This window comes from Halichoerus grypus, chromosome 8, assembly GCF_964656455.1.
Source record: "Halichoerus grypus chromosome 8, mHalGry1.hap1.1, whole genome shotgun sequence".
Classification (NCBI taxonomy): Eukaryota; Metazoa; Chordata; class Mammalia; order Carnivora; family Phocidae; genus Halichoerus; species Halichoerus grypus.
Window position 1 is genome coordinate 67,474,828 of NC_135719.1, and position 27,569 is coordinate 67,502,396.

The 27,569-nt window shown below is 35.7% G+C and overlaps 1 protein-coding gene and 1 long non-coding RNA gene across 4 annotated transcripts in view; one reads left to right on the forward strand and one right to left on the reverse strand.

Moving 5' to 3' along the window:
- LOC118543292 (uncharacterized) overlaps positions 1 to 27,569 on the forward strand; it is a 73,367-nt gene that overhangs the window by 29,354 nt on the left and 16,444 nt on the right. Inside the window, exon 3 of the long non-coding RNA XR_013450478.1 lies at positions 16,259 to 16,385. This is a non-coding gene — a long non-coding RNA (uncharacterized LOC118543292). The remainder of the gene's footprint in view (positions 1 to 16,258; positions 16,386 to 27,569) is intronic.
- Positions 1 to 27,569, reverse strand: part of CTDSPL2 (CTD small phosphatase like 2) — a 79,978-nt gene that overhangs the window by 20,359 nt on the left and 32,050 nt on the right. For 2 of the 3 annotated variants that reach the window (XM_036104168.2, XM_036104167.2), the window contains exons 3-8: positions 14,513 to 14,651; positions 12,888 to 13,037; positions 7,272 to 7,487; positions 2,955 to 3,033; positions 2,573 to 2,684; positions 313 to 399 (exon numbers count right to left, since the gene is read on the reverse strand). In XM_036104168.2, the coding sequence (XP_035960061.1) occupies positions 313 to 399; positions 2,573 to 2,684; positions 2,955 to 3,033; positions 7,272 to 7,487; positions 12,888 to 13,037; positions 14,513 to 14,651 (783 nt within the window). The remainder of the gene's footprint in view (positions 1 to 312; positions 400 to 2,572; positions 2,685 to 2,954; positions 3,034 to 7,271; positions 7,488 to 12,887; positions 13,038 to 14,512; positions 14,652 to 27,569) is intronic. The other variant, XM_036104169.2, reaches the window with a different exon arrangement.

Below are 27,569 nucleotides of genomic sequence, written 5' to 3' on the forward strand. Positions count from 1 at the left end.
GTGTTAACCTGGCAAGTTCTTCTTGGGGATCTATAATGTCAGTGCTCCTGCCTCCACCTGCTGGCAAACAGATTATGAAACTAGCAGAGATCACTGGGTTAAAAAAGTTGACATTTTTGGGTAACATTTAATGTTTTATGTAATTATTTAGCATGATGCTACTTTGGGTTAATAAATCAGTAATATATTGATGAAATCCATTAGGAAAAAACACATTAAACTTTACACACACAAATAAAATTACAAAAGATTTCTTGGTTCAGAACATTATCTAACAGGCTAAAAATCAAGTTAAAAATTGTTTTTAATTACCTGATAAATGACATCTTGGAAAAGGACTGGAAAAGTAAGTGCTGCATCTTCTAGCTCATTTAGACTACAGTGTACTAGTGTTTCATCCTTAAAATAAAAAGCACACACCGAATGAACCAAGATATTAAAAGAAATTTCAAATGATAATTTTATGTACCCATGACCACCAGAAACATTTATGAAAACACTCATTCATATGTGGAATTTTACATTTATCATACATTCCTGTGTGTGGCATGGCAATGTGGAATAGAATTTTCTAAGCCACTGGTTCTCAGGTATGGTTCCTGGACCAAAAAGTAGCATCAGCATCATCTGGGTTAGAAATGCAAATAAATAACTAGTTAGAAATGCAAAATTTTAACTAGTTAGAAATGTGAATCCTCCAGCTCCACTTGTGATAATTCAAAAACTCCAAAGGGGATGAAGAAAAAAGGAGCTCAGCAATCTATATTTTAATAAGCCCTTTAGGTGATCCCGATGCATGCTCAAGTCTGAGAACCAGTGTTCTGAGTTCTGCAGTTGCCAACTTTCTGATAAGTAAAATAAATATAAGCTCCTTTTATTTAACAATTAGCAAATGGAAGTTTAGAATCTAATTATTTTTAAAAATACATATATTCTATTCACATAGCTCCTTATCCTTTAAAGTTTTATAAAGTTTTTTATTTTGTAAAATGGATGCCTTAGTATCTGTTGAATATGTTTCAGACAAAAACATTTAACTAAATTAGCAGTCAATGAAGACTTGTCATTTTTGATTACCAAACCCTGTTTTTTATTAAGAGGATAAGAAGGTGAGGATCATTCCATCTAAGATATGTGCAAATATTTATATTTCTTAAATACTGAATGATTAAAAAACAGTTCTATTTGTAGTAAGTGATAAAACATTTTTTTAAAAAAAGCTGCCTATGACTAACCCCAAAATTTTCCAATGCATTTACAATGAATTAAAATGAAACACAAATGTTCATACCTTGTGATTCCACATCTTATTAGCTGGAGTGTTTCTTTTAACCTAAAGTTAACTCTGGGGAGGCAAAGAGCAAAAAATACTCTAGATATGCCTCATTTTCTTTTAATAGCATATCAGTCTACACATTTCAAGGTATTGTCTTAGCATCTAAAAAAAGGTATCCTCTTTCCTTCAACTGAATCATAACTAATTCTACTACTTCTTCATCTATAGACTATCTAAATTTTGATCATTCTTCATTTATTTCTATAAAATTACTCGTTTATGCTCAGCCAAATCCTATCTTTTCTGTTTACCTCCACATTGGATTAAAAATTATATGGTCAAGCTTGCTATCATGACCACATCAACTCCTAACACAAAAATCTAGCAAAATCTCTTTTTTCAGTTTCTCCACTAACTTGCACATCAAATCTACACTACTCATGATCAGTTTCAAAATTTTTCTCTTGCTATTTATCCTCTAATAAATACCTAATACTTAGGACCTCTGGAGACCTCTCTTACATCTCTCTGGCTAGACAAAGGCTAAGGTGCTGAACTCTCAAAAAAGAACTATACATGCTAGTTAAGATTTAAAATAATAAACTTTTCCTCAAGAAAAAAATTTTATGAGAAATAAACCACATTTCCAATTACAGGATACGAGTAACAAAGGCTAAATAATAAAATGCTTCCCAATATTATATAATAGGTAGGTGTTCAGTTCTCAAAGCACTTCTGGTACCCTAAAACATAAATTTTTAACACACCAAGAGAGCATATTAAAGGTTTTATTAGCATTAAGAGATCATGTTTTTGGGAGTCTATTAATAAAGTTATTGGTATTAGATACTGCACAAAAATAAGAAAAGGAAAAGGGCTATAATCTTGCATAAGGTTAATTCATTGGGACCCAAATAATATTTGGTTCTTCAAGGAAATATAATCCTGACACCGCCCCCCCAAAAGGCAAAATCTAAGCATGAAATGAAACAGAATTTATCAGGAAATTAAAAAAAAAATTTGCAAGGATCTCAGAAATATGGGGGAAAGAACTAATTTAAATACAAAAATGAAAGCCTAATTTATTTTCAAAGAGTACCTGATACCAATCAAACTGAGGACCTTGGCATTGGACTATGCTTCAAATAAAAACATTTCAGAACATCTAAGATATGTTTAGTAAATGTGTAAGACTATTTACGTTCACTTTTATCCTCTCAGGTATTTTGAGCTAGAGTTTTTAAAAAAGAAATTTAACTCCTTTATTTTCTCTACCTGTACATACAATATACTTACCAGGTCTAAAACTAGGGAGAATTCTGGTGTGCTTCTTGTTTTCAATGGAAGAGCAGGTTTCCTATTTAGTTGTTCTTCTGTCAGTGGTGGAACATGTTTGATGAAATAATACCTACAAATCAAATTTTAAGAAAATCTCAACATTTCTACATTTTATAAATATAAGACATATTACTAAATTCAGCTCATATCTAAATCTTTAATAATACACTTTTAATCTAGTAAACCAAACCTATGAAATGTAAATAAAACTGAAAATATAAAATATTTCAGTAACCTACAAGTTACATGTTCTTTCCAATATACCATTCAGCCACCCCTCCACACATGTCTTTCATTCTGCTCCAAGAGGGAAAGGAAAACAAAAAAACAAAAAACTCACGGGTCAAATACTTCCCAGTCTTCTTCATAGGTAGCCTCTGCGTGAGTTGATGAATAACCACTATCTGGAGTTACTGGTGCTATTTAATAAAATGAAAAACAAAATGTTACTTTTACTCACTATGAAGTATACATTTTTACCGTTTTTATATAAGATTTTCCTGAAGCCCTGTGTATTTTAGGTTCAAGAAATGACAGAAACAACTTACAAACAGTATTGCATAGCAAATTTATTAATACACAGATCTAACTCCAGATCCAAAGGAAAAAAACTGCCATTATAGATAAAATAGCAAGCCAGATCATGGCTGGCAGAATTAAAATCCCTCACAGCAAAGAGAAAATTCACTACTTATTACCAGAATCATGCACTCCATGAAATTTCAATTTCTAACTGCATGGTGTTATATGTATAAACATAAAAATTTCACGGGGCTCTTGTAAGCAGTGACACTTTGCAAAGTACCTTGTACATACATATACAAGCAGTCAATATATATCTGTGCTGACCTTAGACCGAGAGGTAGTTTTTAACCTGAGATCTATGAACACTCTTTAAGAGGTTCATGAAACCCCCTGAAGACTTATGAAAAAATGTTGTATGTACATTTTTACAGGAATCTCGAGGCTGTCTAAAATCTTTTAAAAAGTTAAAAAATGCTGCTTTATATAGAAACCATTGCTTTAGAAGAGGCCTTATTTTACTTCTAATTTACAAGCAACCTAAAAATAATCATGAAGTAATTCTCTATTCCATGACAAATGGTCCATCCTACATTTAAGCTAAAATTCTATCAAATGATAGAGCATTAGAAATAATGCTGAGAGGGGAGCCTGGCTGGCTTAGTCGGAAGAGCATGTGACTCTGGATCTCAGGGTCAGGAGTTCAAGCCCCATGTTGGGTGCAGAGATTACTTAAATAAACAAAAAACTTAAAAAAAAAAAATTATGCTGGGAATTTTCTAAGACAATAATTACAACTTAAATTCAAGGAAAGGACAAAAGGTAAAATTCTAAGTTAGAGGTAATGTCTCAGAGCTAAAAGTTCAAGATGGATGCCAGAGACTGAATGTTTGTGTCCCCACAAAATGGTATTTAGAGGTGGAGACTTTAGGATGTCATGAGGTCATTAGGTCATGAGGGTGGAGCCCTCATGAATGGGATTAGTGCCCTTATAAAAGAGCCTCCAGACAGTGCACATAGCTTCTGCCATGGAAGGGTACATGAGAAAATAACTGTTTATGAACCAGAAAGCAGGCTCTCACCAGGTAATGAATCTGCTTGGTGCTTTGATCTTGGATTTCCCAACCTCCTAAACCATGAGAAATAAATTTCTGCTGTGTATATGCCACCTAGTCTGTGGTAATTTGTTATTGCAGCCCAAAAGGACTAAGACAGTGGAACTCACTAAAACTGCTATAATCTGTCTATAGCAATGGAATATTGGTGGATAATAGTCAAAGGAAAAAAAACAAATATTTTTTGCTATTACCATGTATTAATTCTTTTTAAAATGATTTTATTTATTTTAGAGAGACAGAGACTGAGTGCATGCATGAGTGGGGAAAGAGGCAAAGAGGGAGGGAGAAGAAAAGGGAGAGAATCTCAAGCAGACTCTGCAATGAGCGTAGAGCCTGACATGGGGCTCCATCTCATGACCCTGAGATCATGACCTGAGCCTAAACCAAGAGTCGGACACTTAACCGACTAAGCCACCCAGGCGCCCCTATCATGTAATAATTCTTTGTGTATGTATTACCTTGTAACACAGTATGTATGTTAAGTGAATGACGACAGAGGTAAAACATAATTTTTGTCCATCTGTAATTTCATGCCAATAACAGTTCATTAGCACAAGGGGTAATGGAAAAATATATCTTCTAACCACTTGTTTCAAATTCCTATTAACTTCAGAGAAAGGGGGAAAGGAAGCAGTATTTGAGTGCCTTCATGCTAAGCATTTTTCTTATTTCATCCCATTTAGCTTTCATAACCCTGAATTATTTCCCTTTTAAAGGTCAGAGAGTCATCTCAGAGAGCTTAAGTAAGTTGTCTAAAGTCACAAAGCTAAGTAAATGACAGAGCCATCCTCCTTCCTTCTTGTTCTCTTTGGCTAGGTTCTTGAAGTTAAGGAAAAGTAATAACCTTTGTCACTCATACTCATCTTTTAAGATCAGCAAAAATTTTACTTCTATCCTCTCATGATCCAGAGTGAATGCAATGTGCCACCTCATCATTCTGCACATTTATTTCTAATAGCACTCACCACACTGTACAGTAATTTTTGTGATTACCTGGCTCATCAATTAGATAATGTACTCTTCAGGGTCAAGGAGCATTTATCTTATTCATCTTTATAAATAACGTCCATCACAGAAAATAGGTGTTCAATAAAAGTTAAGGAAATAAATGAATGAATGAGACAACTGGAGTAAACTTTACTCCCCACCCCCCAGAAACCACTAATGCTATAGAAATCCCTTCTCCATCTTCACAGTTGTCAGAAAAAAAATAAATACACAGGATTATACAGCAGCACAAAAATACAGAACAAACATCAAACAGGAGGTCCAAAGCCCTGGACTTAGTCTATACGCCCAAACACTGGCAAGGAATGAGCATAAAATGACAGGTGAAGAGTAGATTCCTTTGCAAATCTTATCTGCCCAAGAATGAACTATGTACATAATCCATGTTGATTTGACAGATTCAGTATTATTCTTAAAATATAACATTACAGGGCGCCTGCGTGGCTCAGTCGGTTAAGCTTCTGCCTTCAGCTCAGGTCATGATCCCAGGGTCCTGGGATCGAGTCCCGCATTGGGTTCCCTGCTCAGTAGGGAGTCTGCTTCTCCCTCTGCCAGCTACTACCCCTGCTTGTGTTCTATCAAATAAATTAGTAAAATCTTTAAAAAAATATAACATTATAATTTAACATTATAGATCTTACGTTTAACACTACAGAAGTTAATCTTTTATTTGACCAATTTAAAATAAATCTTTCTGTTATGTCGCTTTTCTCTTCATATTGGTATTACTGGGTTGCCCTATATAGAAGTTTCATAATTGTAGCATTTTTTCTTTAAATGTTTTCTGCCGTTTTGATTATATTTTTTCAAGTTTCCCCTTATATTCAAGGGAAGAACATCATTCTACTTACTTATGCCAGACTACATTTCTGAACCAATACATATGTGCTAGGGTCTCTCAAATGCATGGCATTATAGGAAATAAAAAGACAAATCTACGGGTGCCTGGGTGGCTCAGATGGTTGGGCGTCTGCCTTCGGCTCAGGTCAGGATCCCAGGGTCCTGGGATCGAGTCCCGCATCGGGCTCCCTGCTAGGCGGGGAGCCTGCTTCTCTCTCTGCCTCTGCCTCTCTGTCTCTCTGACTCTCATGAATAAATAGATAAAACATTTAAAAAAAAAAAAAAAAGACAAATCTAAAATAAAAGCCCAAGATCTTGTCCCTCTGGGAAAAGATGACCATCCTCAATTTTATTTCTGCTTTTAAGCATGATGGAACAGTTTCATCTTTTAGCTTTATACATCTGTATACCACAACCCTCAGAGGTAATAAATTCTGATCTCATATGTTCTACATTTCCATGACAACTGGCTCAGGGACCCAACAATTACGGTAGGCCTTTATAAGGATCCAGAATTAGGCTGCAAAGTTTGGATGCAGGGAAAGATCAGGGAAAAGAAGCTTCTTTTGGGGGGATGTCATCTATATATGCAACAAATCTGAAGGTATAAGGCTGCCTTTAGGTGGGAACTTCAGACCAAAGGGTCTGATACTAGTGCAATTATAATTAAGTGTGTTCATAAACATGAGCATATGTTTTGCTATTTGTGTTAAATTTCTTATTTTTTTAAAGATTTTTATTTATTTATTGAGAGAGAGAGAGAATGATAGAGAGCATGAGAGGGAGGAGGGTCAGAGGGAGAAGCAGACTCCCTGATGAGCAGGGAGCCCGATGCGGGACTGGATCCTGGGACTCCAGGATCATGACCTGAACCGAAGGCAGTTGCTTAACCAACTGAGCCACCCAGGCGCCCCTATTTGTGTTAAATTTCTAAGTAGTCAGATTAGTACAAATAAACTGTAAGATGACTAATGCTCCGTCAAAATAGCCTTTTAAAAGATTCAATTTCAAAATGACCAGATTTGGGGGAGAAAGTTTTATTTCCAATTTTAATTGTTTTATGTTCAAGAAAGAAAAACTTACGCATTTGTTCTATTAAAGAAAAAAAGAAATCCTGCATTTTTATACATTATTCATGAAGATGCATTAAGAAAAGGAATTTTCTTCACCTGTAAGGGGTGGGATATCACGATTAACTGTTTCTTCTGCTTCTTCTAAACCATTATTTATCGATGGCCTCACTTGAACTGCTTGATTTGAGTAAGCTGCTCCATTCGTTGACGTAGTAGTACTGGTAGTGATCTCATCCACCTGTTCCATATCAAGTTGTTTTACTATCTCTTCAGCTTCCACAGCCTGTCCTGGGGAATCGGATCCTGATGTTCCTATAATCAAGATTCAGTATGCTCACAACCATCATTTAAAAACTCAAAAGGGGGTGGGGGGAGAGGCATAGATGTTTTTAAGGGTACAAACTTATAGCAAGCAAACATAAGCCCTAGAGACCTAATGCACCGTAATGCACCATAGAGTGAATATAGACAAATATTGTATTTTAATCATCAAACTTGCTAAAAGAATAGAACTTAATTGTTCTAACCACTAAAATGAAAAGATAATTATGTAATGTGATAGAGGTGCTAATTACTGTTACATGGCAATCATATTACAATATATAAATGTATCAAATCAACCTGTTTACCCTTAAATTTACATAATGTTGTATGTGAAATATATTTTTATTTTTTTTTAAGATTTTATTCATTTATTTGACAGAGAGAGAGACAGCAAGAGAGGGAACACAAGTAGGGGGAGAGGGAGAAGCAGGCTTCCCGCTGAGCAGGGAGCCCGAGGCAGGGCTCGATCCCAGGACCCCAAGATCATGACCTGAGCCGAAGGCAGATGCTTAACGACTGAGCCACCCAGGCGCCCCTGTGAAATATATTTTAATAAAAGTGAAATTAAATAATGAAAAACTCATAAATACTTGGAAAAACTAAATGCAACAGAAACAGAGCTGAGGATACCACTGTTTAGTGAGTCTTTTCTAGACATTTCAAATAATCAGTAATAAAGACTATTATAAGCTAGAGTGATATTGGTGAACAAAATTTTCTTAAGTGTTCAAATAGTTTAGAAACACCTATTTATAGTGAAACCACAGTCATAATTTAGAATTTTAAAAAATTTTTGATACATAACTGACAATATAACCTTGTATAAGTTTCAGGTGTATGTGTTGATTTAATACATTTATATATTGCATTATGATTACCAACCTAGCATTAGGCTAACACCTCTATCCTGCCACATCATTACCATTTTTCTATGGTGAGAAAATCTATCTAGTCTCTTTGCAACTTTGAAGTATACAATACAGTATTGTTGACTATAGAACTTCTTTTCTATAAAGCAAATATCATTTATTAAATGCCTACTATGAGCTAGGCATTATATATATATTTTTTCCATTATCATTTCCATTATTTATTTCCATTGAACAGCTCCTGATCCTTCCAGTACTAAGCATCCTAGCCACTGTAGGCAGTTGTAATTTTTAAACCAGAGGTAGTTATGCAAGAATGAGCTAACTGTTCCCCTAATCATAACATTTTTATTCAGAGGCACAAGAACAATTTCCTAACAAGATTCCACCTCAGTAACAAAGACTGAAGTTAGTTTCCTAATCATACTCAGCCACCACCTAGATGACCCTATTGCCCAATTCTTCTTCCACTATGAGATAAACCCAACTCTATTTCTTTATGGAATCCTCCAAATGTCATTTTCAACAACAAAATCAACCTCCCATACTCTCAACTTTCTCACAGAATGTTTCTGCTCTGTCATAGCTTTAAATGTAACTAACCCCTTTCCAAAAAACATCTTTTCCTGACATCTTTCCCACAAAGCTCTTTATTCTTCCACATTCAACATACTAACTGTATCAGAATTCATTTATCTCCATTGCTGCTACCAGATCAATGGTTTTCCACTGAATTTGCAAAAAAAATGCCTGTTCCTTTGAGACTGATGTCACCTAGCTATATAATTCTTCACTTATCCCCACCGCTGACATCTACCAACTGCTGCCAGCATCCTCTCTCAAGCAGAGGAATTTAACACCTAGCTACCAATTTAAAGGTCTATTAAACACCCTCTACAGGTGATGTCAATGACTCATCCTAAGACTAATCCTCAAAGGTTTTGCCCTCTTTAGCTCCTTCTTCATTCATACTGCTTTCTTAAGCAACTACCATGATCATAACCTGGACATTCACACTAAGAAAAGGTTTATCTCTGAAAACTAAAGTTCAAGTATATCAATCCCCTACCATAACCTCCTAATCTTTTAATTATCTATCTATCTCATATTCCTATTACATGTGATCTTCATGTTTGATAAAAGTCAGTCTCTTTCATTCTAAACAATCCCTCAACGGCTCCTTCCCCACCCTTCTCACCTAGATTTCACAGTATATCACTTAAACCACTCTCAAGCCAGCAGCTTCAGGGTCCTTGTTCCCTTGTCTTTCCACTGTCATCCATCACAGAAATCCCTCTTGAATCAATGTAACTTACTGGTGTGTGTGTGTTTCTTTTAATTATACCCAAAAGCAAACATTCTAAACCTTCACTGTTCTCTTCAATCCCTGCCACCAGGAATCTCAGCACATGGCACCATCACCTCCCTCAAAGAAAAAGTTGTAACTATGAAACATCAACTTCTGTCCAAACATTTATTCCCCCAAGATCTTAGGTCACTGAACCATATACACCATTTACTCCACTAGTTTTAACTAATACCTATAAGCTGATAATACAATAGACTATTGCTTAAACCCATATTTCTAAGCTCTACAACCACACCAGAAGGACAAATGGCTACCAGACATTTTATTTGGTTGTTTCATGGCATCTCAAACTCAGCATGGCCCAAATTAAATTCAATTATCTATCTCCTGAAACATGACTTCTTGCTCTTGAAAAAATAACCTTGTGTCCTCTTAATCTCTTGTCTCTTTCATCTCCAATCTTTCATCTCCATTCTATATCTCTGACCCTTTTTTTCTCTAGTGTCACCATTAAGGTTGCATGAAGTCTCACATGGACTATAAGTCTAATTGTTTTCCCCACATCCAACCTTTTTAGAATGTAGCCAACACACTACTGCCAAAGAGCTTTTTAGAAAACACAAATCTGTTCATACTACCCACCAATTCAAAACCTTTCAATCATCCTCCACTAAGGATAAAATTAAAATTCAATTATCTTACCATGTTAGCTTTAATTTGCCAACTTTATAACTCTATCTTAACCCATCCTATGCGCTCCTCACATCCAATGCTCCATCTGTAATAAACTAATTTGTTTCTCAAACACACAATGCCTTTGCTCGTGCTGCTCATTCTACCTGAAATGCCCTTTACCACCTTTCAAGATTCAGCTTTTCTATAAAGACTATTGTTACATGCCACCAAGAATACAGAACCATTCCATTCTTTGAACACCCCACTGCCCCATACCTCTATCAATGCACTTATAAAAATTTATTATACCTATTTATGGATCTCTCTCCCTCTTGTAAAAAAGCAAGCTCCTTGAGGGCAGGGACCATGTGTTAATCATCCTTGAATCTCCAGGGCCTAGTACAATGGCTGGGACATGGCAAATATTGAACTGAATGAATTGAAATCTTCAAATCACCCCTGTCCCATACTTAAGTATAATTATCTTCTCTCACAGGTTAAGAGGCTCAATTTAAAGAACTGGACCAAGGTAACATAGTTAAAGAGTGGCAATTTTAAAATAAGTTTCTCTAATTCCAATGCCCATTCTTTTTCCACCACACCATCTATTTCCAAAGATGTTCTAAGGGGCACTAGTTTTACAAGATGTTCATAGATGTTCCACAGAAAAGGGTTCTTGGGGTCAAATATGCCTAGGAAATACAGGGTTAAACAAAGTTAAAGGTAGTTTGTTGTTTTATTTCTACTATAGGACTTCACAAGTCCTTTCATGTGCCAATATGCATTATTTTTAGCCCCCAGAGCACTTAGATTTTATAGTGCACCATTCTGTCTTTTAAAAATTGTATTCTCATCCAGAAACATAATTCAAACTAGAATTTAAATAATCAGGCAACAAGCATTTAATGGCTATTTTCCATGTGCCCCGTACTATATCAAACAACATGGTAGATGCAAAAATAAAGACATGAACTCTTGCCCTCACATAATCTAGAGACTAAATTATCATTTATGAAATTAAGAATTAATCATCAAAAAAGACAGGACACTAGCTAAATCTTTTTTTTTTTTTTTTAAGATTTTATTTATTTATTTGACAGAGAGAGACACAGCAAGAGAGGAAACACAAGCAGGGGGAGTGGGAGAGGGAGAAGCAGTCTTCCCGCGGAGCAGAGAGCCCGACGCGGGGCTCAGTCCCAGGACCGTGGAACCATGACCTGAGCCGAAGGCAGACGCTTAATGACTGAGCCACCGAGGCGCCCCAACACTAGCTAAATCTTTAAAAAAATGTATGTTGGGCAGGACACCTGGGTAGCTCAGTCCACTGGGCATCCACCTCTTGGTTTAGGCTCGGGTCATGATCTCAGGGTTATAGGGTTGAGCCCCACATTGGGTTCTATACTCAGCACGGAGTCTGCTTGGGATTCTCTTTCTCTCCCTCTCCTAGGGTGCGAGTGCTCTCTCAAATAAAATCTTTAAAAAAAAATGTTGGAGGCGCCTGGGTGGCTCGATCATTAAGCGTCTGCCTTCGGCTCAGATCATGATCCCAGGGTCCTGGGATCGAGTCCCACATCGGGCTCCCTGCTCGGCAGGAAGCCTACTTTCTCCCTCTCCCACTCCCCCTGCTTGTGTTCCGGCTCTCACTATCTCTCTCTCTCTCTCTGCCAAATAAATAAATAAAATCTTTAAAAAAAAATTTTTGGGAAACAATCCAAGTTTGATTCTTTTGCAAAGGCATTATATAATGAAAACCTTCAATTCATTTGCATTAGAGTAGTTACTAATTATCCAAATTAAAGATCCCTAGGGGGTCTTTGATGATAAATGATGAATGATAAATAAAATGTGTTACAAATGATAAAAATGGAGGTGCCTGGGTGGCTCAGTCGTTAGGCGTCTGCCTTCGGCTCAGGTCATGATCCCAGGGTCCTGGAATCGAGCCCCGCATCGGGCTCCCTGCTCGGCAGGAGTCTGCTTCTCCCTCTCCCACTCCCCCTACTTGTGTTCCTGCTCTCACTCTCTCTGTCAAATAAATAAATAAAACCTTTAAAAAACAAATGATAAAAATGTGTTACAAAAAATGACCTAGTTTCAGCTCACTTAAAATATTTTTAAAATTCTACTTTATTGATCTAGAATACTGAAAATATTTCTGGATTCTCTCCTGTACACACTAAGGATTACAGAAGTCATTCCAACATAAAAGAAATTACTTTCCCTCCAGCCCAAAGTTTATCATTTAGCTTTTCAGATAGTGAAAGTGGAGTTCATGTACTTCAACAGAATTAAACATGACCTAAATTTATTTCAGCCACTAAAAACAAAAAAAACAAAAAACAAAAAACAAAAACCACAAACTTTTAGGAGCTGTGTATTTTTTTTTTTCTTTTTCTTCAGGAGCTGTGTTTTTAATGAGGCTGAAAACAAACATAAGATGCTGACAAAATATGCCAGTAAAATCAAACAGATCTTTTAAAAAACTAGGAAAACTATTAATTTTTTAAACCCAAATTATGGGTAATAGTTTATACTTACCATTTTTATTTGCTGGTGAAAAAAAGTTGAAGACAGGAGAAAATATGGTCCCCAACAATGTAGTCCTTGGAGGACTACCAGAGGAAGGATTATCTTCTAATTTTCCATTTTGTTTTACATGTTGATTTGTCATTTCATAACTACCAGCTTCTAAGAAAGAAACAAGAAAAAAGTTGCAATCTAGAAAACATGACTTTAAGAAATGTTTTAAACAATTCATTATGGAAATAATTTTTTGCCTCAAAATACTTCATAAAAACTGATTAACATTTACTGTTAAAAAAACTGATTACTTAAAAATATCCTGAGGTAAATAAATTGTAAATCAAATGATTTTATGTTTACATCTAGAAGTATATAGACTGAAAGGCTTCAAAATCCAGTGTAACAGAAAATGAAATAAACTCTTTGTAAGTAAAGCAAATTACAACATCAAAAACATAAATGCAAGATCCTGCCCTTATTTACATTTTGGGAGGCTGCCTACTTCACAAAACCAATCTATTAGTAATGAATAACAGCTAAATAAATAGAGGCAACATAGATCTACTGAAGCAGAAGACTGTGTATAGCAGTGTCAATTACTTATGTATACCCAGGCATCATTTCAGAGTGATTAAGAAGAACAAACAGGTTTTTTTGTCTTTTGTTTTTTTAGTTTCTTATGAATAAAAAAATTTTCATGGGTTTTTGGAAACGATACAGTAAAAACAAATTCAAACAAATGTGTTTTGATTAATCATCCTTGACCTTCCACAACTTTACTTGATATCTACCACATTCTTTCTTTCTTTGCGATAGGTCTTTTGTTTCTTTTTCCCTAACAGTCAATTCTAACAATAGAGATACAACACTGAATTGGGGGGAAAGAAGTAAGAAATTATTCTTGCTGTTGTCTTTAAAACAGCAATGGTTAAATGCAGTAATCCATGCTCTAAAGTGTTGGTTTTTATAGCCTTCTCTGCTTGTCCTTCTTGATTTTCTCCTTTTTGACTTTGAGGAGCTTCCCAGCAATATTTTAACATATTGACCTAGAACAAGGTTTATCAACAGCAGCACTATTGATTTTTGGGCTGGATAATTCTTTATTGAAGGAGGATGTCCTGTACATTGTAGGATGTTTAGCAGCATCCCTAACCTCTACCTGTTAGATATGAGTAGTAACCCCCCAACAGGTTGTGACAACCAAAAGGGTCTCCAGATATTAACAAATGTCCCCTGGGGACAAAACCACCCCTAGTTAAGAACCACTGTCCCAAGTGATACAAGCCCTCTCTGAGCTCTGAAATTCCATGATCCAGAAACAAATTCTTTGTACATATTTCAATAAATTAAGCCACAGTTATTACTGCTTTAAGAACAGAGTTTATTAGAGGTCGAAAATGTTCCATATATATTTTTATGATAAACAGTATAAAGCTAGTTGCTCTGCCTTTACTTATTTTAACTCAGCAAAGTAGATTAGTATTAGATAAATTTTTATTTCATGCTACTAATACTTAATACAAAGAATATTACAAAAATAAGGGAAAAACTGCAGAGTCAATTTTTAAAAACAGAAAATAAACATGACAGGTGAGATCTCTGCTTACACCTAATAGAACAATATCTAAATATTAACAAACCTCCATTTACTTGACTTTTCCGTCTTACTCGAGATAACTGTTTGTTAGGCTTTTCTCCTGCTCTTGGTGTTGATGTGATCAAATTATTATCTATATCACGTTCAATCCTACTCCGTTTCGAAGGATTTTCTCTCTCTTCCTTAAGATATGAGGAAAAAAACATGCATTGAGCATAGGCATTCTGCCTTATAGATTACACTTACAAAATATGATATGTACCCCCATGTTCACTGCAGCATTATTTACAATAGCCAACAGACACAACTTAAGTGTTCATCTGTTGATGAATGGATAGACTGTATGGGGGATACACACACACACAAACACACACTGGAGAATTATTCAGCCATTAAAAAGAATGAAATCTTGCCACTTGTGACAACATGGACGGACAACATGGACGGACAACATGGATGTGCTAAGTGAAGATAGTTAAAATACTGTATGACCTCACTTTTATGTGGAATCTAAATAACAAATGAAAAAAAGACTCTGCTCATAGACACAGAGAACAGACTGGTGGTTGCCAGAGGTGGGGGATGGGGGCTGGCAAAATGGGTGAAGGGAGTCAAAAGGTACAAATTTTAGTTCTAAAATAAGTAAGTCATGGAAATGTAATGCACAACATGGCAACTACAGTTAATACAGTACTGCATATCTGAAGTTGCTAAGAGAGTAAATTTTAAAACTTCTCATCACAAAAAAAGTTCTAACTATGGTAACGGATGTTAGCTAGGCTTATTGTGATGATCATTTTACAACACGTATATATAAATATCAAATCATATTTTACACTGAAACTAATACAATGCTGTATATCAATTATACCTCAATTTTTAAAAACAGATACAATATGTGTAATGTAATTTCCGTTTTTCACATCCAGGAGAAACAAAATAGAATTACATAATATCCAACAGTGCTTAAAAACAAAGGAAAAATTTGACAATGTTGTAAGAGGTTTATTATTAATGCACTTATAATACACAAATATAACTACAGCATCTTCACAATTCAGATCCTTTCCCCAGGGTCCATTAAACTGTCTGTGCTGGGCGCCTGGGTGGCTCAGTCGGTTAAGCACCTGCCTTTGGCTCAGGTCATGATCCTGGAGTCCCAGGATCATGTCCCACATCGGGCTCCCTGCTCAGTGGGGAGTCTGCTTCTCCCTCTGGCCCTCCCCCGTCTTGTGCTCTCTCTCTCCCTCAAATAAATAAATAAAATGTTTTTTAAAAAGAATTTAAAAAAATAAACTGTGCTACTGAAATACTCAATTGTACAATATCCTCTGAGTTTTCAGCAATTTTCCCATATTCTTAAAGACTTGTCCGAAAGAACAGTGGTTGTTTCCTTGAGCACTCCGAGTAAGAGACAGAACCCCACTGGAATTTGCTGGCATATCACATATTATTACCAAAAATAACAGGGCCTGCCAATGCCACACCCCAATGCCAACCTCAATTCTTTAAATGCCCAAATTAACACCAAGGAGTCTACTCCCTAATAAAGCTCTCTATTCATTTCCTTTTATATGGGGCAAATCCACATCAGCAGTTTACACTGTTTTTGCAGTATTGACTAAAAGACTATACACCAAGTATACTCTCGGAGTATACTGATTTTTCATTTGTACATCTATTTTTCTCATTTGTAAAATTTTTCTAGAGTCATCTACTACATGAATGGTTTTCTTACATTACTGTAATACTGGCATATAATTCCTTGGTTTTCTTGTTTGTTTTTTAGTAATCTTTACACCCAATGTGGGACCCTAACTCACAACCCCGAGATGAAGAATCACATGCTCTACCAACTGAGGAAGCCCAGTGCCCCAATTCCTTGCTGTTTTAATGAGACTACTTAGTATCTTTTGGTAAGGATTAGATTTTTAAATCTATATTAAATATAATTTGTATGTATAATCACTATTCTTATTCAACAGGAATAACTCCTTTATTTGTACTGAATATTTGTATCCAATGCTTTTATACCAGAGCAAATAAGATGCTGCTGTACATTTTCTAAAGGTTGAGTATCATTTTATTATTTCTAAAACAAACCTTGGTATTCTAAATGGCCACAATTACAATTCCCTATTTGGATCAATTCTACTCCTGAAACCAATACTACACTACATGTTAACTAACTTGGATTTAAATAAAATCTTGGAAAGAAAAAAAAAAGATATTAAAGATTATTAAAAAGCTAAACTTTCCTAAACAATAATTCCCTACTTGGAGCAAAACAAAACAAAGATAATATCAAAATACATCATTCCATATCATACCATAATTTTACTTTTACTCAGTAGTTTCTCTAATTTTAGATATCTCTGTTAGAACAATGTCATTATAGCACAAAAGAACGCTTCAGTGATCCACAACAAAATTCTTCAAACAGTTACTATTTATCATTCCCCTGCATTTTAAAATGACTAGTAAGCCTCATATTCCAAACATTGATCTCCACTGCCAGAAAACAGAACTCTTTTATAAAGTCCTTCAAGAACAGAAATAATGCCACAAAGCCAACAACACTAAGCTCCAGCATCTTCTTGAAGAAGTCTCTTAGTACATCTGCTCTAACACAAATACTTACATTCCTGAAAATCCTGCATTCTGCAATACTAAAAACAACAAGGCTTAAGGAAAAAATAATCGGTCCAGGAGGGTACAGAGAGGTACACAAGACAGATCAGTCAATGCCCCGTTAACTCTGTAACCATAGCACTAACAAAAACAATGATTGGGACACCTCCAGAGATAACTTGGACACCCCAGTGAGGCAGCTAACAGCAGCTGAAATGCTACCTCAGGGCTTAATAAAAGGTAATAAAAACAGAGAAAGAGAAACAAGGGCTTATGGGAACTGAGAAGTGGAGCTTTAAGACAGTAGGGCTAAGATGGACACAAAAGGAAATGCAGACTGCCACATGAGAAAAGTCCCTGCTAGACTAGAGTGTACTTCTCTAGGAGGGAACCCCCCTTCCCTGCCGCTGCTAATTACCACTTCTAATTAAAACCTCTGTGTGTGTGTGTTTGGGAGGGGGTGCTTTTGTTTCTGTAGCAGCTGAATTTTAAGTGTTTTACTTTCCTGATGAAATATAAAATTCAACTCCCTGGGGCACCTAGATGGCACAGTGGGTTAAATGTCCAACTCTTGGTTTTAGCTCAGATTGTGATCTCAGGGTCGTTGAGACCAAGCTGAGCCTGTTCAGCATGGAGTCTGCTTAAAAGACTCTCTTGGGGCGCCTGGGTGGCTCAGTCATTAAGTGTCTGCCTTCGGCTCAGGTCATGATCCCAGGGTCCTGGGATCGAGCCCCGCATCGGGCTCCCTGCTCAGCGGGAAGCCTGCTTCTCCCTCTCCCACTCCCCCTGCTTGTGTGTCTCTCTCTGTCAAATAAATAAATAAAATCTTTAAAAAAAAAAAAAGACTCTCTCTCCCTCTGCCCCTCCCCTTCCCTCCATGCTTGTGCTCCTCTGCTCTCTCTCTAATAAATAAATAAATCTTAAAAAAAAATTCAACTCCCTTTATTCAGGATCCCCTTGTCTAGTTTAGGAAAAAGTCATGTATAAGGCAATGCACTACCCATGTTATACTGACACTATTCCCCTATTTATCAAGAGTCTATAAGCTAATTGATGTTGTGGAATTACATATTTACTGCAGCAGAACAGACTCTACTGTGGTCATTTAAAAACACGTATAATATTTGGGGCGCCTGGGTGGCTCAGTCACTTAAGCCTCCAACTCTTGATTTCAACTCAGGTCATGATCTCATTGTCCTAGGATGGAGCCCCGTGGTGTCAGGCTCCGCGCTCAGAGGGGAGTCTGCTCAAGGAATCACTCTTTTCCTCTGCCCCTCTCCCTGCTCGCACTCTCTCTCTAAAATAAGTAAATCTTTTAAAAAATACATAAAGTATGTAAATACACACATAAAGTAAAAATATTTTAGCTTACATCTCTAAGTAGGAAGAGGAAGCTATTAATATCAAGGTTAAAGCTCTGCAGTCATTGACAATAAAATCCTATTCTTCAGAATGCATTCAGATGTCTAATGATGCTCTAATTCTGAAAGACAATTCATCACCCAATCCTAGTCTTTCTTGAACATTCAACTATATAATTTGGAGACTTTATGAATATGGCATGATTTTTAAAAGAACTTAGGAAAAACAAGATTCCTACATTACTGTAAAGGATGCTTTAATAAATTCATTAACCCTGCAATTTCTTCTCTGGAATTTATATTTTTTGAAGTTGTCCCTAAAATAGGCTTTTAGGGGAAAATCTTGGGAAGGTAGTGTTCTTATGTCTCTGAATCCCAAGGGAAACACAGAGACCTAATGCGGCAAAAAAAAAAAAAAAAAACCCAACAGCAAATTCACAACAAAACCAGGAGACAAGGTTCTGTTTCCCCTAAATTCCAAGCAGATGAGGACAAACCAAAAGCCACAGCACCTGAGTGCTCACATGCAGTAGTGCCGAAGAAAGCAAGGGGATCAACAAGGTGTATGATACACCTGAGAACAAGAGAAGCCCGAAATAGCTAAAAGGTAGGTAGGTATTCAATAGAAAGCATGGCAGATCAATTTTATGACAGGAGAGTTGCTGTCCAATCTAACAGCAAAGGGGTCCATGTTGAGAATGAAATAACAGCTCCTATGAACTCTTGGAAATGACCAACTATGGCTCTCTTCTAGAATAAGCCTACACACTAAGGGGAAACTGCTGGGAATGGAATCAAAACTGAGTAACAAAGGCACAAAAGAAAAGAAGAAAAGAGGGCGCCTGGGTAGCTCAGTTGGTTAAGCGTCTGACTCTTGATCTTGGTTCAGTCTTGACCTCAAGGTGGTGAATTCAAGCCCCGCACTGGACTCCACACTGGACGTGGAGCCTACTTGAAAACACAAAAGGAAAAAAAAAGAAGGAAAGTAAAGTGAAGTTTCAGATAAACATTGGGTAGTAATAAAGAGACAGGAAAACTCAAAAAGCAATCACTATATTTTTTTAACATTACACAAAAACAATAAAAAGAGTTAGAAAAGATACCCTAAACCACACAACCTTCTACATATTCAGAAAAACTAATCTCATACAAAACTGAGCAACAAGTATAGATGTTAAATCCACACAAAATTATTATAATAAAATATACAAGGAGTAAAATAATATCTCTACAGATAAAGAATGCATGTTAGAAAAATATGCATATAGAATAGATCAAAATTATAACCTATTTCAAAACACAAGTCTTATTAAGAAAATGATATGAGACATACAAGTTAGAAAAATTCAAATCATAACGACAGAACAAAATAATTAGCAATAACAAAAAAATCGTATCAGAAATAAAGACTGAACAAGAATGGACATAAAATTGAGTAAACAATAGATTATACCTTTTAAAAGAAATAGAAGATAAAACGGGGGGGGAGGAATTTTAAAAGACATCAAAATGTTACAAATAGTGAAGATACACAAAGATCTAACAGAAAATAGTAGTCCCTGAAGAAGGAAACCAAATCAAAAGCATGGCAAAAGAATGAGTATTAGAAAATTTTCCTCAAAGAAAAGATTTTAGGGGCACCTGGGTGGCTCAATCAGTTGAGTGTCCGACTCTTGGTTTTGGCTCAGGTCAGGATCTCAAGGTTGTGAGATTAAGCCCTGCATCAAGCAAGCTCTATGCTCAGCACGAAGTCCACTTCAGATTCTCTCTCCCTCTTCCTCCTGCTCACTCACTCTCTGTGTCTCTCTCTTTCTCTCAAATAAATCTTTAAAAGATTTTAAATTATATTGAAAGATATGTCTAACTAAAACTATCAACCCAGAAAACAAAGAGGATATATCTTAAACTTCATAGAATTTAAAGAAAAAAAATCCTTTGGAGATCAAGGCAAAATCATAAAGTAAAAAAAAATTACATTATCATCAAACTTCAACCCCAATGCTTTTTATATCAGAAGAAAATGGAGTAACAGTTAAAATAATCGAGAAGAGAAAAGCCTAGCCAAGTTATTTTATATGCAGCAAAACTGGATTTTCAACCTTAAAGAGCACTGTTACCAATGTGCAAGAATACTGTTCCCATGAGTGCTTCCTGTGGCATCTACTAGAAAATGAGCTTCAGACAACAAAAATGACTGCAGACAATGACATGAGGGCTGAGGATAAGCATTAAACATACCAAACATATGCAGGCCCTGTAAAACTAAAATAAATGAGGATTAAAAGATGGTATGTAATGACTATAGACTCAGTATGTATACATATAAAACTGTAAGAAAATTGGTAAGAAATATATCAAGTTTTTTTTAAATTGTTCATTTTAAAGTCATTCTGAGACAGAAAACTTAATTCATTCCCAGCTGATCTACACAAGAAATACTAAATGAAGTTCGTTAGGCATAGAATAATTAATACCAGATGGGATCCTAAACCTGCAGTAAGGAATGAACACCACGAAGGCAAATATGAGGAAATATAAAAGATCTTGGTGTTCAGTACTACTGTGCTCTTACCAGCTATCTTTAACAGTCATACTTGCTATAATCTCTGTAGCCTCATGATGATCCAGTAAATTATTTTGAAGTCTTAAAGTTTTTAATATATACATTTGTAGAAATATATAAGAGTACTCTTAATATATTGCTTTGCAATAATATCAAATTTGGTTTTTAAAATTATGTCTAAACAGCTATTTTGAAATACTATTAGTAATATTTTAAGATAAAAGAAAATTTATAACTTTATAATTAAGAATGGATCACTGAATTAAAAAAGGGAGATTAGGGATGCATGGGTGGCTCAGTCAGTTAAGTGTCTGCCTTCAGCTCAGGTCATGATCTCAGGGCCCTGGGATGGAGCCCCGCATCGGGCTCCTTGCTCAGTGGGGAGCCTGCTTCTCCCTCTGCCCGCTGCTCCCCCTGCTTGTGCTCTCTCTCTGACAAATAAATAAAATCTTTAAAAATAAATAAAAATAAAAAAGGGAGATCAGACGATATGTGGTTCCATCAATCCTCTTCACACTGAGGAAGAAACTGACATACCCAAATTCTCTGACTCACAAAAAGGGGAACACTACTCCAAAGAACCTGAATCAAACTGTAGATTATAAATGAAAATATGATAAAGCTATTTTCCCTTTGGCTGCATAAATACTATTAAGTTGTCTTCTCAGGCCTTATGTAATAGACCATATTCAAATAAAGTTATGGTGCCAATTTGGTTGTACGATCATTTGATAACACTCATTCAGCATTTAAAAAAGAGGAATTTAAATGTATACATGATGAGTTCTTTAAAAGCCAAAAATCGTTACAGCTTTTCAAACTAAAAATTAAAAAAGCCAATGAGATATCTTAAAGAGTAAGTTATCATATTGCATTGGTTGAAAAAGTGTACATAATATCTGAAAGACTTATAAACTCTTGCATAGTAGATACTGCTGGAAGCCTGCTGCATAAAGTCAATAAAAGAAACAGGCTCTTCCGCTTCCCAAAGATAAAATTACTCACTGAATTGAAGACTTATCTGCAAATATAGGAAATGAAAATGAGTTAATATCTGGTCCATAGAATTGTATTTCTGCCTTACAGATATGGCCGACTTTCTGTTTTGACTGATACTAGCATCAACTAATCATCAAAGATCTTCTTTACTGTGAATGGTAACAAACACAAGCGGTGAATAATTTTTCCGCATCTCAGTTTACCCTGAAATAACTTGTGCTGAATATTTGTGCTAACTATACAAAAGCAATGATACATCTAACTACTGTCACTTAGCACAAATTAAGGCAATGACACCCAATAGTCACTGTATTATTATTTTTTTTTTTTTAAAGATTTTTTTTTTATTTATTTGAGAGAGAGAGAATGAGAGACAGAGAACATGAGAGGGGTTAGGGTCAGAGGGAGAAGCAGACCCCCTGCCGAGCAGGGAGCCCGATGCAGGACTCGATCCAGGGACTCCAGGATCATGACCTGAGCCGAAGGCAGTCGTTTAACCAACTGAGCCACCCAGGCGCCCCTAGTCACTGTATTATTTACTGCCATGCACTAGCAGGGGGAAAAAGCCAGTATGACTTAACAATGTTCCCGACGAAGCTGTAAAATTAATTAATTTCAACCCTTAAATATGTCTTAACATTCTGTATGATGGGATGATTAGTACAATAAAACACTACTGCTGCAAACTTGTGCTTCCACAGTTGTCTTGAGAAAAAGCATCTGAGCTGGAGCACCTGTGTGGCTCAGTCCATTAAGCATCCAACTCTGGATTGCAGGTCATGATCTCAGGGTCATGAGATCGAGCCCCGCCTTGGGCTTGTGCTGGGCACAGAGCCTGCTTAAGCATCTCTCTCTCCCCCTCTCCCTCTGCCCCTCACTCCCTAAGGAAAAATTAAAAAAAGAAAGAAAGAAGGAAAGAAAAAAGAAAAGAAAAAGAAAAAGCATCTGAGTGACTGTTATTATAAGCTGAGTTAGATCACTTTTCCAATGGAAAACAATTTTTACTTGAAGTAGGTATTTTCTGAAAAGCGAACAAAGCAAGTTTATCACTTCAAGAAAAACTTTTTGTTGCCAACAATAAAATGTGAGCGCTTTCAAGCAAAAATCGTAATTTTAGAAGTTGGACCCAGGAGCGCCTGGGTGGCTCAGTCAGTTGGGTGCCTGCCTTGGGCTCAGATCATGATCTCTGGGTTCTGGGATCAAGCCCCGCATCAGGCTCCCTGCTCAGTGGGGAGCATGAATCTCCCTCTCCCTCTGTCGCTCCCCCTGCTTGGGCGCTCTCTCTCTCTGTCAAATAAATAAATAAAATCTTTAAAAAAGAAGCTGGACCCAGCACCATGAGCTTGACAGCTTCCCAGTACTTAAAAACTATCCTGTTGCAGGGCACCTGGGTGGTTCATTCGATTGAGCACCGGACTCTTGGTTTTGGCTCAGGTCATAATCTCGGGGTCATGAGATCGAACCCCACGTTGGGCTCTGCACTCAGCCATGAGATTCTTTCCCCTCTCTCTCCCTTCTCCTGCTCAGCTTGCTCACACACTCTCTCAAATAAATAAATAAATGAATAAATAAATACAAACTATCCTATTGAGATCAATGGGGATGTTGACAAATGTGATTTTTAGTACTGAATAATTAAATATATCAACATGTCGAAGATCTATATAATTCAATGAACCAGTATCTTCTAAATAACCAGTGCACAGTGTTAGAAAATCATACACAGTACATCATTCGTTCCAGGTGCAAGACAGACTAACAAAAAGATCACTGCAGCACTTTCAAATTCCATCTTGGAACAAGAACCTAAGAAACTACATTTGTCAAGTTTTGGTATAGTATCACTAGACTATCACAATAATTTAAAAAGAGTATTAAAATACTCCTCCCTTTAACAAATACATGTGAGTATGGTTTTCTTTAAATGCTTCAGTAATAACAAACTATGTATGAAGCCATCATTAAAGACATCTGCAAAATTATAAATAATGTCATGCTTCCCGCTAATTTCCTTTTTGTTTTTAGGAAATAGTTAAAATGTTATCTGTATTAACATTCAGTGAGTTTATAATTGTAATTATGATTAAATATTTTCAAAATTCCTCAGTTTTAATATCTAATGAGATATATTTTGATAGATATAATCCATATAAACAAATGTTCTTCAGGGTTTCCAATAATGTGTTAAGAACGTAAAGGAGCCTGAGATCAAAAAGTTTAAGAATCACTCGCTTAAGAGGGATTACTAATGAAATCACAAGAAAAAAGTTAAGAAGTCACCCCCCACAAATGGGGAAAAAATCTGAACTGTCAGTTCACAAAAGAAAATCCCTATATGGTCAATAAGCACATGAAAGGATATTCAACCTCATTAATCATCAGGGAAATGCAAAATAAAAACACAATGAGGTAACCACCCCACCCCTATAGAAAGACTAAAATTAAAAAGACTGAAAATACCAGATATTGCTGGGGATGTGGGCAACTGGAATTGCTGGATGGAATGTAAAATGGTACAGTCTGGAAAACAACTGGGCAGTTTCTTAAAAGTTAAACAGTCTTTCAACAAATGGTGCTAGGACCAATAGGTATTATTAATATGTAAAAAAATACAGTTGGACCCTTACCTCACACCCCCTACAAAAATTAATTCAAAATGGATGAAAGAGCTGAAAATAAGAACTACAACAGTAAAACTTGTAAGAAAAAAACTTAGAAGCTTATAAGAAAAAACTTCTGGAGAAAACTTAGGCCTAAAACTTTATCAAACCTTGATTCTGACAATAGCTTCTTGGATATGACACCAAAAATATATAAGCAACAACAACCAAAAATAAATTGAACTTGGTCAAGATTTAAAACTTTTGTGCTTCAAGGGGGTCTGAAAGAATGGGAGAGAAAATCTACAAATCACACATCAAATAAAGGACTTGCACCTAAAAGAGAACTCTTAGAATTCAATTATAAAAAGCCAAAACCCAATTTAAAATGGGCAAAGGATTTAAGACATTTCTCCAAAGAAGTTACAATGACCAACAAGCTCATGAAAAGACGCTCAATGTCACTGGTCATTAGGAAAATGTATTATCAGAACCACAATAATATTGATACCATTTCACACTCACCAAGATGGCTAAAACTTTTAGACAATAAATAAGTATTGTTGAGGATGTGGAGAAACTGGAACCCTCAACTTTGTTGCTGGGACTTTAATATGGTGCAACCATTTTGGAAAACAATCTTCAATTCCTTAAAAAGCTAAACAGAATTATCATATCATCCTGTAATTCTCCTCAATATATGCTCAAGATAAATGAAAACAGATTTCCACAAAAAACCTTGTATGTCAATGTTCACAGCAGTCATTTTCGTAAGAGCCAAAATGTGGAAACAACCCAAATGTCCATCAACTGATAACATGGAGTATATCCACGCAATGGAATATTACTTCACAGTAAGAAGGAATGATGAAATGATATATGTTAGAACAGAAATGCACATTGAAAACATGCTACATGAAAGAAGCCAGACCTAAAAGACTATATGTTGTAGAATTCCATTTATATGATATGTTCAGAACAGGCAAATCTATAGACAGAAAGTCAACTATTGGTTGCTCAGGGCAAGGGAGGAAGGGAGAGTTGATGGGTGACAGCCACTGAAGATAATTTAAGTGGTGTAAAATTGATTGTGGTAACAGTTGCAAAACTCTGTGCATATACTAAAAGCTACTGAATTTATACCTTAAATGGGTGAGTTTTATGGTTTGCTAATTACATGTCTCAATAAAGCTACCACAAAAAAATAAACATGCATTTATTGTATGACCCAGCAATACCAATCTTAGTTATTTATCCAACCTTAATTTAAATATATGTCCACACATGGACTCAACACAGATATTCATAGCACCTTTATTCATGATAGCCAAAAAACATATTCAATCCAAATGGATAAACAAATTATGTTATGCAGTATACTCATACAATAGAATTCTGGGCAGAGGGGTAAATAAAGCAATGAATACATGCAGTAACAAAAGTGAGTTCAAAAGCTTTATACTGAGTGAAAGATGCAAGAAATGCTGTATGAGTACAATCATATGAGACTCTAGAAACATTTATGTGATCTACAACAATAGTAGATTGATGGTTGTCTAGGGTGATGCTGTGAAATTGTCTGCAAAGACTGTAAGGGTACTTTTCGGGCATGAGTGTATAAATATGTTAAAATTCGTGACAATATATACTTTAAATAGGTGTGTTTTGTTGTGTATAATTATAACTCAAAAAGTTAATTTTTAAAGTCAATATAGGAGATAGAATGAAATTCTAAAAGATAACTAGTTTGCCAAAATGAAGGCAGGATAAGAAAAACCCAGCTAAACTAAACATGTCAATTTAAATATAAATACACAGGGTATATTTATACATGGGAGGGAAAGAACTATAATCATGAAAATGCTAGGAAAGTTATGTAGCTATATTAATATTAGGCAAAGTAAACCTCAAAGCAAATATTAGAGATAATGAGAGACATTTCACAGCGGTAACAAGAACAATTTATATTCGTCACAAATGTGTATACACCTAACAAGAGAACTTCAAAATACGTAAAGAAAAAAACTGGCAGAACTGAAAGGCAAAGTCACAGTAATAGTTGGAGATTTTAACTTCCCTCTCTTAGTAACTGATAAAACAAGTTTAAGATACAGAAGAATGAAATATTATTACCAACTTGATCTATTTAATAGTTACAGGATACTGCACTAAATAATTCTAGAATATGCACATTTCTTCAAATACACATGGGATACTCAACGATAGACTATATGCTAGAAAATATCAAAAAATACCAAACAAATGAAATCATACAGAATATATTCCTAGACCAATGATATTAAATTATAAATCAACAATTAAAAGATATCTAAAAAATACCCAAATATCTGGAAATTAAATAACACATTTCTAAATAATCCATGAGTCAGAGAATAAATCACACATACCCACAAAAAAGGTAATAAAAATATAATCAGATGAGCACCAGGTGATGTATATATGGAATTGCTGAATCACTGTATTGTACACCTGAAACTAATATAACACTGTATATTAACTAACTGAAATTAAAATAAAAACTTAAAAAATATATACTCAGAATGTGTGGGAAAATAGTACTTTGAAATTCACACCTTTAAAACTTATACTGGGGGAGGGGAAGGTGTAATATCCATGATCTAAGCAAGGGGCTGGCAAACTACAATCCAAGAAGCCAACTCCAGCAAACTGTTTTTGTATGTCCAGCAAGCTAGGAATGGGTTTTTTTGTTCTGTTTTTAAAGATTTTACTTTTTTTAAGTAAGTTCTACACCCAACACAGGGCTTGAACTCATGACCCCAGGACCAAGAGTCACATGCTCTACTGACTGAGCCAGGCAGGAGCTCTAGGAATGGTTTTTTATATTTGTAAATGGGGATGGAGGGGGAAGGGAGTAGGATCAAAAGAACAACGTTATTTGATGACATATGAAAATTATATGAAATT